The sequence below is a fragment of the Canis aureus genome, chromosome X (assembly GCF_053574225.1).
Source record: "Canis aureus isolate CA01 chromosome X, VMU_Caureus_v.1.0, whole genome shotgun sequence".
Taxonomy (NCBI): domain Eukaryota; kingdom Metazoa; phylum Chordata; class Mammalia; order Carnivora; family Canidae; genus Canis; species Canis aureus.
In genome coordinates, this window is record NC_135649.1 from 114,264,215 (window position 1) to 114,276,708 (window position 12,494).

Below are 12,494 nucleotides of genomic sequence, written 5' to 3' on the forward strand. Positions count from 1 at the left end.
AACGCAGGAGAGAGCGCCCAAGTGGTTGGGAGGGGTAGAGGGAGAGGGAGAAGCAGGCTCCCCGCTAAGCAGGGACACCAGTGCAGGGCTCCATCCCAGGACCCCAGGACCATGATCTGGGCTGAAGGCAGCCGCTTAACTGCTTAATTGCTCAACAGACTGAGCCACCCACGCACTCCAAGGATCCTTTTTAGAGCTGTTTTTGAAATCATTTTGTCTTTTAGAAGCTCCTGCATACCACAGAATGCACTCCATGGTCTCTGAGAGGGTTGGGATCCTCTCTTTACGGTGGCCCTTCAGGTGGATTTATCTAAGTCAAAGTTTCCCCAGAATGGACCATCACAATTCCAAATTATCCAGAAGTTTGCCTATTTTTCCACAAAGGCCACGAGCCTGGTCCAAGGACTAGGGTGAACCTATCCTGCCTTTAGATTCCCTAAAGTGTCTTACCTACAAGGGACCCTGTTTTGAACAGCTGTTCTGAAACAAGGGAATAATGTGTTTTACCCCCGCTCTCGGACAGGATGGGTCACTTACCAAGAAGCTGCAGCAAACAGAAAGAGGACAAATAAAAACCAAACCTCATTTTCTAAAGAGTTAATTCCAATTCTTCTCTAATTCTTAAAATCCTCACCAGGCAAGGCAGTGCCTCCACAGAAACAAAAAACGAATATTGAATAAAGTCAGAGGGCTTAACCAAGGGAGGGAACTCCATTGGAGAGGAGATTTACCCAACCAAAAGAAAAAAGCCATCTCAGGGAAGTGGAGAACACAAAGGGCTTAGGTGGGTACTGCCATTTGTTCTGAGGGTTGTTAGTTCCTCAGGTATTCATCTCCTTCAGATCCCACTTCTGATCACTAAGTAATTTTGACTTTATTTTTTTTTTAAGATTTTATTTATTTATTCATAAGAGACACACAGAGAGAGAGAGAGAGAGAGAGAGAGAGACGCAGGCAGAGGGAGAAGCAGGCTCCATGCAGGGAGCCCGACGTGGGACTCGATCCCAGGACATCGGGATTTTCCTTCCTCCTGCTAGAGCAATAAAGTAAACTTTTTCTGGCATAGAAATGAAGTAAGCTGTGATGAAAAGTTCACATGTGGGAGAGCTCCCTGCTACAGGGCTTCCCAACTCCATTCTAAGTAAGATTTCCCTTTATTAATTTTCACTAATCCAACAGGAACATAAGACATTCTTAAGCTCACACAGAACATTCTTCATGATAGATCATATGTTAGGCTACAAAACAAGTAAAAAAGTTTAAGATTGAAATCATAACAACCACAATGGTATAAAACTAGAAATCAATTTTAAGAATAACTGGAAAATAACCAAATACATGGAAATTAAACAACATGCTCTTAACCAACAAATGGGTCAAATAAGAAAGAAAGAAAAAACATCTTGAGACAAATGAAAAGGGAAACATAACATACCAACACTTATGGCATGTGGCAAGTGCTGTTCTAAGAGAGAAATTTAGAGCAGTAAATGTCTATGTTAAGAAACAAAAAGCTCAAACACAAAACCTAACTTTACATCTCAAGGAACTACAAAAAGAAAAACTAGGCCCAAAACTAGCAGAAGGAAGGAAATACAAAGATCAGAGCAGAAATAAATAAACTAGAGACTAAAAAGACAACAGAAAAGACCAGTGGAACTAATAGCTGGGTTTTTTGAAAAGATAAAACCTTAGCTAGATTTAGCAAACCTTAAACCCTTAGCAAAAGAAAAAAAAAAAAGGACTCCAATAAAAGTATAAATGAAAGAAGAGACTTTACAACTGATACCACACAAATATGCAGAGTCCTAAGAGACTATTAGGAGGAATTATACCCCAACAAACTGACAACTTAGCAGAAACGGATAAATTCCTCCAAATCTACAACCTACCAAAACTGAACCATGAATAGAAAAATCTGAAGAGATTAGGGTGCCTGGGTGGCTCAGTCAGTTAAGCATCTGCCTCCGGCTCAGGTCATGATTCTGGGGTCCTGGAATCATGTATGGCTCACTGCTCAGCAGGAAGTCGGCTTCTCCTTCTGCCCTTCCCCCTGCTCAAGTCTCTTTCAGATGAATAAATAAAATCTTTTTAAAAAATCCAAAGAGACCAATTACTAGTAAGGAGATCAAAGCAGTCATCAAAGCTCTTCCCACAAGAAAAGTCCAGGACCAGATGGCTTCACTGGTGAATTCTAATAAACATTTTCTAAAGAGTTAATTCCAATTCTTCTCTAATTCTTAAAAAAAACAAAAACAAAAACAAAAAACAAAAAACAACAAAAAAACCAAAAAACCGAACACTTCCGAACTCATTTTACAAGGCCAGCATTAGCCTGATATCGAAATTAGATAAGAACTTTATAAAAAAATAAAATTACAGGTCAACATCCCTGACAAACATAGATGAAAAAAATCCTCAACCAAATATTAGCAAATTGAATTCAAGAGTACATTAGAAGGATTACACAACACCATGATTGAGTAGAATTTATTCTAACGGTTCAAGGATGATTCAACATCTGCACATCAATCAATGTTCCGAAACAGGAACAACAACACATGAACTACAACAAAATAAAGGATAAAAATCATATAAGCATTCCCTTAGATGCACAAAAAGCATTTCACAAATTCAACATCCTTTCATGATAATAACTCTCAAAAAATTGAATATACAAGAAACATGCTTCAACACCATAAAGGTCATATACAACAAGCCCACAGCTGGTATACTCAACTGTGGAAAGCTTAAGTTTTTCACTTAAGACCAGGAACAAGACAAAGATGCCCACTCTTGCCACTTTTATTCAACACAGTCCTTGAATACCAAGCCAGAGCAATTAAGTAAGGAAGAAAAAAGCCATCCAAATCAAAAAGTAGTAGTAAAATGGTCTCTATCTGCAGATGACATGATGTTATATATAGAAAATCCTAAAGATTCTACTAAAAGAAATTCTAAAACCATGAATTTGGTAAAGCTGCAAGATGGAAAATTAATACACAGAAATCAGTTATATTTCTATATACTAACAATGAAGCATCAGAAGAGAAATTAAGAAAACAAGACTTCGTACAATAGCATCAAAAAATATTTAGGACTTGGGCAGCCCCAGTGGCTCAGCGGTTTAGTGTTGCCTTCGGCCCAGGGCCTGATCCTGGAGACCTGGGATCAAGTCCCACATCGGGCTCCCTGCATTGAGCCTGCGTCTCCCTCTGCCTGTATCTCTGCCTCTCTCTCTCTCTCTCTGTGTCTCTCATGAATAAATAAATAAAATCTTTAAAAATATATATTTAGGACTAAATTTAACCAAAGAAATGAAAGATCTGAAAACCATAAGACATTAGAGAAACTGAAGATACAAATAAATAGAAAGATATTCCATGTTCATGGACAGGAAGGATATTGTTAAAATGTTATACTCCCCACAGTGATAAATATATTCAATGCAATCCTTATCAAAATTCCCAAGGCATTCTTTCACAGAAATAGAACAATCATAAAATTTGTATGAAATCACAAAATAAAATAAAACCTCAAATAGCTAACGCAAACTTAAGAACAGCTGGAAGCATCACACATTCATATTTCAAACTATAGTACAAAGCTGTAATAATCAAAATAGTATGGTAGTGGTATTAAAAACAGACATCTAGATCAATGGAACACAATGGAGAGCCCAGAAATAAACTCATGCATATATGATCAATTAATTTACAACAAATGAGCAAGAATATACAAGGATATGTAGAAGGAAAGGGGAAGAAACTATAATAAGTGGTATTGGGAAAATTGGATAGGCACATGCAAAACAATGAAACTGGACGCCTATCTTACACCATACACAAAAAGCAACTCGAAATGGATCAGACTTGAATGTAAGACCTCAAACTGTAAAATCCCTGGAAGAAAATATAAGAGGTAAGCTTTTTTTTTTTTTTTTTTTTTTTTTTTTGAGGTAAGCTCTTTGACATCAGTCTTGGCAATGATTTTTTGGATTTGACACAAAAACAAAAGCAAAGATAAACAAGTGACACTACATCAAATTAAAAACCTTCTGCACAGCAAAGGGCACTATCAACAAAGTGAAAAACAACCTGTCCAAGTGGAAGAAAGTATTTGCAAACCATGTATTGGATAATGGGTTAATATTCAAAATACATAAAGAATTCCTATGACAGAATAGCAAAAAAACCAATCAAATTTAAAAATGGGCAGGGATGCCTCGGTGCCTCAGCGGTTGAGCGTCTGCCTTCAGCTCAGGGCCTGATACCCCCATCGGGCTCCCCACATGGAGCCTGCTTCTCCCTCTGCCTGTGTCTCTGCCTCTCTAGGTCTTTCATGAATAAATAAAATCTCTAAAAAAAAATTAAAAATGGGCAGAATTGAACACTTTTAAAAGATTTATTTAAATAATCTCTACACCCAGTCTGGGGCTTGAATTTACAACCCTGAGATCAAAGTCATGTGCCAGGCACCCCTGAACAGACATTTTTCCAAAGACAACATAGCATGTACACGAAAAAGTGCTCATTACTCATCAGTGGAATGCAAATCAAAACCACAGTGAGACATCATGTCACACCAGTTAGGGTGGTAACCATCAAAAAGACAAGAGATAGGGATCCCTAGGTGGCGCAGCGGTTTGGCGCCTGCCTTTGGCCCAGGGCAGGATCCTGGAGACCTGGGATCGAATCCCACGTCGGGCTCCCGGTGCATGGAGCCTGCTTCTCCCTCTGCCTGTCTCTGCCTCTCTCTCTCCCTGTGTGGCTATCATAAATAAATAAAAATTGAAAAAAAAAAAAACAAAGCAAGAGATAGGGATGCCTGGGTGGCTCAGCAGTTGAGCGTCTGCCTTCAGCTCAGGGCATGATCCCGGAGTCGCGGGATCAAGTCCCACATCGGGCTCCCTGCATGGAGCCTGCTTCTCCCTCTGTGTCTCTGCTTCTCTTTCTCTGCCATGAATAAATAAATAAAATTAAGAAAAAAAAAAAACAGAAAGACAAGAGATAAGTGTTGGTGAGGATGTGGAGAAAAGGGAACCCTTATGCACTGTTGGTGGGGATATAAATTGGTGTAGCCACTGTGGTTAATGGTATAGAGGTTTCTCAAAAGTAGAAACTAGAAGTACCCTATGATCCATCAACCTCACTTCTGGGTACTTATCCAAAGGAAATGAGAACAGGTTCTTTAAGAGATATGTGGACTGCCATGTTCACTGCACTAGTGTGAACAATAGTCAAGATATGGAAACTTAAGTGACCATCAAGGGATGGATGAGCAATGATGATGTGGATATATATATAATGTATATGGATATACATATGTGTGTATATATACACAATGAAATGTTATTCAGCCATGAGAAAGGATATCCTGCTCCTTGCAACAACACAAATGGACTTTGAGGGCATTCTGCTAAGTGATATAAGGCACAGAAATACAAATACTGTATGTTCTCACATAGGGAATTTCAAAAAGGTGAACTCATAGAAACAGACTAAACTGGTGGTTACAAGGAGCTAGGGAGTGGGGAAGAGATGTTGGTCAAAGATCACACACTTCTAGTTACAAGATGAGTAAATTCAGAAAATCTGATGTACAGCAGTGATTACAGTTAATAATATTGTATCATATACTTGAAAGTTGCTATGTTTTAACTGTAAGTGGTGATTATGTGACATGATGCAGGTGTCTGCTATGGTGGTCATCATTTTGCAACATGTAAGTGCACCACATCAATGCTTTTTTTTTTTTTTTTAAGATTTTATTTATTTTTCATGAGAGACACAGAGAGGGGCAGAGACACAGGCGGAGGGAGGAGCAGGCTCCCTGTAGGGAGCCCGATGCTGGACTCTATTCCGGGATCATGACCTGAGCCAAAGGCAGATGCTCAACCGGTGAGCCATGCAGGTGCCCCTTCATCAACACGTTCTATACCTTAAGTTCATGCAGTGTTACAGGTCAATTTTATCTGAAAGCTGGAAGAAAAAAAAAAGACATTATGAGGTGGTGCTGGAACAGATGATGCCAAGTTCCTAGTGGCAATAGGACTCAATGTCTGATATGCTAAGTGTGATAATGATGAGGCTTAGACAACTTATTTCTTCAATTACTTCCAAAGATACACTGCTATGAAAAATTCCTTAGAAGCCCAAGTAGTAATAGACACCAAAAAATCACCTTCCCACTTTGTGAGAACTCAGTGACCTTTACTAAGCATCACTGGCAAAACCAATACAACCCTATCTATATTTGTACAGGGCAATGATCTCTGGGACCTCACTGAAAAGATGAACTAGACAACCCCATCCCATGGTAGGAGCTGGGGGACCATCGGTTAGCACTTGTCTCATTCCCAAGGAACCCCTCCAGTCCAGGCAAACTGGGTGGGTGGTCACCCTCAGGGTCGTTCTGTGTGGCACTTTTTGGTGACTATACTGGCAGTGTCATAAAAGCTTTTCCAAGATGCTCCCACACACAAGATGCTGCCTTGTGAGGTACAGGTGTGCAAAGATGAAGACAGTTCTGCGGGTGCTGTGTGAGAGTGCAGTTATCTTATTTTTTTCAATATGTAGTTTCTAAAGGTCATTCTGGAAATGGACATCCAATGGGCAACTCACTGAAAGTTGTGGGATGTCCTCCACAGGAGCAGCTCCAGAACAGCTCAGTTTAGAGGCAGCACTGGTCTCCCATCCTGGCTCTGCAACTTGATGGCTAGGAGACCCTGATCAAGTCACTCACCTCTCTGTGCCTCGCATTTCCTCATCTATAAAATGTGGAGAGTCACGGTACACGTGCTTCGTATCGATAAGAATTAAATGAATTAAAACATGAAGATTTAAAATCGTATCTGGTACACATAAAGTGCTCAGTAAATGTTATCTTTTCTTTTTACCACCATCATCTAAGAAGGGGTCGTGTTCACTCTCAAGAAAAAAAGATGTGAAAAGTGAAGACCAGAGGGGATACTGTATTATTTCTAACACCTGCAATGGAAAAACCTGTGTCCTTATTTTCAGGGATAGATCAGATGGAGAGTGTTGGGGAAGATGGTCTCCTATGTGACCGGCAGTGGGGGGCCGGTAGCCAACTGCAGAGGAAAGGAACACAGCTGAAACTTTCAAAATGTAAGCCTGGAACTTGATCAATAAGTTTTTGAGCAAATATAACCTATAACAAAAATGGGGGGGGGGGAGCACCTCATTCTAATGTCATGCAGAACCTAAAAAGGAGAAATTCTAAAGAGTTGTTACTTGACTAGATGATTTTTGGTTTATATACTATGGTACCAAACAAAATTAGGAGAAACAAAATTGCATGGGATTACACACATGATGTTTATTGAGAACTTCGTCTTGTTACAGAGAATTCATAGCACTTTAGTTACATGATTTGGGTAAGATGCTGGACAGCAAACACGGTTACCAAAAGTCATCTGGTTCTTCAGGAAAAAATCCCCTGAAACTAAATTAGGGAAAGAAAAAAAAACTGTGATTTATTAAATTCTTGTCAAGTTTATTCAGGGATCTTCATAATGTTCTCATTCTTTCTCTGTGGGGTTTCTGTCCTTGCTTACAATTGGTCTCAGAAGCAATTTCACAAGTTAAAAAATGCAATACATTTTTAAGTAACTAATTTTGATTGTTTCACTAATTTCTTACAGGCTGACTTCAATATCTGAACGAACTTGGCTGACACACCAGCAACATAAAGGTTTGCATAGAACATCACATTGAGGAAACCATACCTTTCATCTTTGTCACTAGATGGCAGTGTGTCCACTTCTGAGCCTTCTCTGACAATTTTCTTTGAACTCTGATACAAAAAGGGGAAAAAAAAACTTTGAAATTACATATATATCTATTTTATTTAACACTCTGATTTCTGTAAGAACTAATTTGAGATATATATACCCAATTCAAGAGTCTAAAAAAGAGGTCACTTTTAAACATGAAATTCAGCAAGCTGGGCAGCCCAGGTGGCTCAGTGGTTTAGTGCCAACTTCAGCCAGGGGTGTGATCCCGGTGACCTGGGATCAAGTCCTGAGTCGGGCTCCCTGCATGGAGCCTGCTTCTCCCTCTGCCTGTCTCTACCTCTCTCTCTTTCTCTGTCTCTCATGAATAAATAAAATCTTTAAAAAATTCAGCAAGCACATCAAAATAAACTATCTGGTATACATTCTCAACATCCACAGTTGTGACTTAAGTAAAATATTGAGGTCTCAGACAGTACTAATGCATTCATTATTCGTGGACAGACTTTTCATTATATTTCTTTTTCTTTCTTTCTTTTTTTTTTTTTTTTTTTACTATTTTATTTATTTATTTGACAGAGAGAAAGAGTACAAGCAGAGTGGTAGGCAGAGGGAGAGGGAGAGGCAAGCTCCCCACCGAGCAAGGAGCCTGATGATGGGCTCAATCCCAGGACTCCAGGATCATGACCTGAACTGAAGGCAGATGCCTAACCAACTGAGCCACCCAGGCACCCCTTCTTTCTTGTTTTTAGAATAATGAGACATTCCAATTTTTATAAAATTTGACAAATCAAAACCTCCTCAATCTTTACTTAAGCAAAAAGTGATGAAATTTTGTTGTCACGACTGTAATGTTATCAAAAAGACCCAAGGCTCTATTTGGACTGTGGATTTTTTTTTTAAATTTTTAAAAAGATTTTATTTATTTATTCATGAGAATACACAGAGAGGGGAGAGAGAGAGGCAGAGACACAGGCAGAGGGAGAAGCAGGCTTCATGCAGGGAGCCTGACCTGAGACTCGATCCAGGGTCTCCAGGATCACACCCTGGGCTGCAGGCGGCACTAAACTGCTGAGCCACCAGGGCTGCCCTGGACTGTGGATTTTCTATGCTTTCTACCATTTTGTCTCCAATGGCGAAGGCAGATTTGGGTTCTATAGTTTTCAAACAAACCAAAACATCCCTTGGCACCCCCCTCCACAGAAGGCTGGTCCACAGTGTCAGCACCTTATCTGCCATCTCCTGGTCTTGATTCTGCTGAATAATTTTCATGTATTTCTCTAAAAGATTTTCATCACCAACAGCTTTCTCCTTCATTTCTTCAACACTCAATTCTAACTCTTTTTCCATTTCAATCTTCAATGATTCTTCAATCATCCTCTGTGGAATAGACACCAACAAAGGAAATATACAAATACATTAAAACTTTTAAGTGTTTAAAAAGGCATGGTAATAGAGTCCTGATCCTTTAAGTACATCCCGCATACCAAAGAACTATTGAAGTCACTGCTACCAAAGGGGGGCAAACAGGTCCTCTCTATTTTTTTTAAAAGATTTTATTTATTTATTCACGAGAGACACAGAGACAGAGAGACAGAGAGAGAGAGAGAGAGACATAGGCAGAGGGAGAAGCAGGCTCCATGCAGGGAGCTGGATGCAGGACTCGATCCTGGGACTCTGGGATCATGACCTGAGCCAAAGGCAGATGTTCAACCACTGAGCCACCCAGGCACCCAAAACAGGTCATCTCAATGAAGGAAGGGATCAATTTGCCTAAAGTGTCCTGTGCTTTACACCAAATTAACCAGGAGTCCAAGGAACATCCGTATGGAAGATGAATTTCAGTAAGACTTGGGTGTGAGAAGAGGCCAGAGTAATACACATACCTGGCACCAGAATCAGAACACGGAAGGCCAGAAGAGAACCAGAGGAAGGAGGAGGGCAGGGGAGCCCCTGGAGGCCACTGTTGACCAGCAGTCACTTCCCTGGGTTATTCTAGTCCCAGGCTAGCTGACCTTAGAAGTCTTTCTTTTCTTTTTTCTTTCTTTTCTTTCTTTTCTTTTCTCTTCCTTTCTTTCTTTTCTCTTCCTTTCTCCTTCCTTCCTTCCTTCCTTCCTTCCTTCCTTCCTTCCTTCCTTCCTTCCTTCCTTCCTTCCTTCCTTCCTTCCCTCCCTCCCTCCCTCCCTGCCTTCCTTCCTTTCTTTCTTCTTAGAAGTCTTTAAACCCCATTTAAAAAGAGAATACCTAAAGCAAAGCCAAGCCTACCTCCTTTATGGCTTATTTCCAGGACCAGATGAAAATGCTGCAAATGAGCTTGCAAAAGCTCCCCTTTGTTGCTGAACTTCTAAGGTCTATGTTATTTATACACAACCTTTCTCAGTGCTCTTAATAAGCAAAGGAGAAGATGGGGATGCTTACATTAGGCTTTTAATAATACTAAATTTAATACTACTAAATACTTTATACTACTAAAATTTGTATGGAACCGCAAAAGACCGCAAAAGACCCCCACATAGCCAAAGCAAACTTAAAAAAGAAGAACAAAGCCAGAGGTATCCCAAGCCACTTCAAGATATACTACAAAGCTGTAGTTATCAAAACAGTATGGCACGGGCACAAAAAATAGACACATAGACCAATGGAACAGAATGGAGTCCAAAAATAAACCCATGCTTATATGGTCAACTGATCTACAACAAAGGAGGCAAGAATATACAGCAGGGAAAAGAAAGTTTCTTCAATAAATGGTGCTGGGACAACTGGACACAGTAACATGCAAAATGATGAAACTGACCACTTTCTTAAAAATAAGCTCAAAATGGATTAAAGACCTAAATGTGCAACCTGAAACATAGAAATCTTAGAAGAGAGCACAGGCAGTAACTTCTCTGACATTGGCCGTAGCAACATTTTTCTAGATATGTCTCCTGAGGAAAGGAAACAAAAGCAAAAACAAAACAAAACAAAACAAAAAACCCAAAACTACTGGGACTACATCAAGATAAAAAGCTTCAGCACAGTGAAGGAAACCATCAGCAAAAAAAAAAAAGGGATGCCTGGGTGGCTCAGTGGTTTGGTGCCTGCCTTCAGCCCAGGGCATGATCCTGGAGTCCGAGAATCGAGTCCCGAGTTGGGCTCCCTGATGGAGCCGACTTCTCCCTCTGCCTGTGTGTCTCTGCCTCTCTCTCTCTCTCTGTGTGTGTGTGTCTCTCATGAATAAATAAATAAAATCTTAAAAAAAAAACCCCAATGTATTGAATGGAAGAAAATATTTGCAAATGATATATCCAATGAGGGTTAATATCCAAAAATATAAAAAACTTACACAACATGAAAAAAAAACCCAACAATCCAATTAAAAATGGGCAGAGGACCTGAACAGACATTTCTCCACAGACAACATATAGATAGCCAACTACCAAAGGAAGAGATGCTCATCACTCATCATCAGGGAAATGCAAATCAAAACTACAATGAGGTATCACCTGACACTTGTCAGAATGGCTAAAATCAGAAAGACAATAAACAAGTGTTGGCGAGGATGTGGAGAAAAAGGAACCATTGTGCACTGTTGGTGGGAATGCAAACTACTAGGGTGCAGCTACTGTGGAAATCAAGATGGAGGTTCCTCAAAAAATTAAAAATAGAATTACCATCTGATCCAGTGATTTCACTACTGAGTATTTACTTAAAGGGAAAAAAAACCCCACTAAATTGAAAAGATATGTGCACCCCTAGGTTTACTGCAGCATTATTTACAATAGCCAAGATATGGAACCAACTCCAGTATCCATAGACAGATGAATGGATAAAGAAGGCATGATATATATATATACATAATGTAATATTACTCAGCCATAAAAAGGATGAGATCTTGCCAATTGTGACAACATGGATGGACCTAGAGGATATTATTCTAAGTTAAATAAGTCAGAAAAAGACAAATACCATATGATTTCACTTACATGTGGAATCTAGAAAACAAATGAACAAAGAAACAACAACCCCAAAACACCCAGACTCAAATACAGAGAACTGGTGGTTGCTAGGGAGAAGATGGGTAGGGGGATGGGTGAAAGAGACAAAGGGGATTAAGAGGTATACACTTCCAGTCATAAAATAAGGAAGTTACAGAGATCTGAAGTACCGCATAGGGAATATAGTCAATGTTGAATGGTAAGAAAACCAAAACCAAACCATCAACAAAGTTACCTTCCACTCCTATGACTTCAGGCCACACTAAGGACTCATGTCCCTGAGAGGAAGGTACTTACTGAAAGTAAACCATGGGAAAAGCAGCGTGGAGAGTTTGCATGTATTTAGCATTACCCGCTCTTGATCCAGTTTTTCTAGTTCTTTTCGTTCCCTTTCCAAAGCCTCTTGCCACTCATTCTGCCTTCTTTCTTCTCTCTCCTTGCGTTCTCTCATGTGCCCTTCCCATATTTTTTCTTCTTCCTTCAGTTCTCCCATTTGTTTCTGATCTTTGCCTAATGGGAAAGAGAGAGAACACGTAGTTTTTCCAGCATCGGATTTTTCAAACGAATGCATGACTACTTTCCAGGGGCCTTTGCCAAGACTCAGGAAGATTGTTTGGTTCTTAGAGGACTCCTGAGTTGCTCCATCTTGGAGCCCCCAAACCCACTCCTAGCACTGCACCCTGCCTTTTGCTTTGGTGAGATGAGGACAAGTCACTCATAATACGATGACATTAACTCTTTTTTTTAAGATTTTTTATTTA

General features: G+C 39.8%; 1 protein-coding gene across 8 annotated transcripts in view; it reads right to left on the reverse strand.

Moving 5' to 3' along the window:
- Positions 1 to 7,316: 7,316 nt before the first annotated feature.
- The window catches only part of OFD1 (OFD1 centriole and centriolar satellite protein), a 54,148-nt gene continuing 48,970 nt past the window's right edge, over positions 7,317 to 12,494 (reverse strand). For 7 of the 8 annotated variants that reach the window (XM_077887462.1, XM_077887459.1, XM_077887458.1 and 4 more), the window contains 4 exons: positions 12,086 to 12,243; positions 8,984 to 9,136; positions 7,751 to 7,818; positions 7,317 to 7,467 (listed from right to left, as the gene is read on the reverse strand). In XM_077887462.1, the coding sequence (XP_077743588.1) occupies positions 7,425 to 7,467; positions 7,751 to 7,818; positions 8,984 to 9,136; positions 12,086 to 12,243 (422 nt within the window). In that variant the 3' untranslated portion in view covers positions 7,317 to 7,424. The remainder of the gene's footprint in view (positions 7,468 to 7,750; positions 7,819 to 8,983; positions 9,137 to 12,085; positions 12,244 to 12,494) is intronic. The other variant, XM_077887461.1, reaches the window with a different exon arrangement.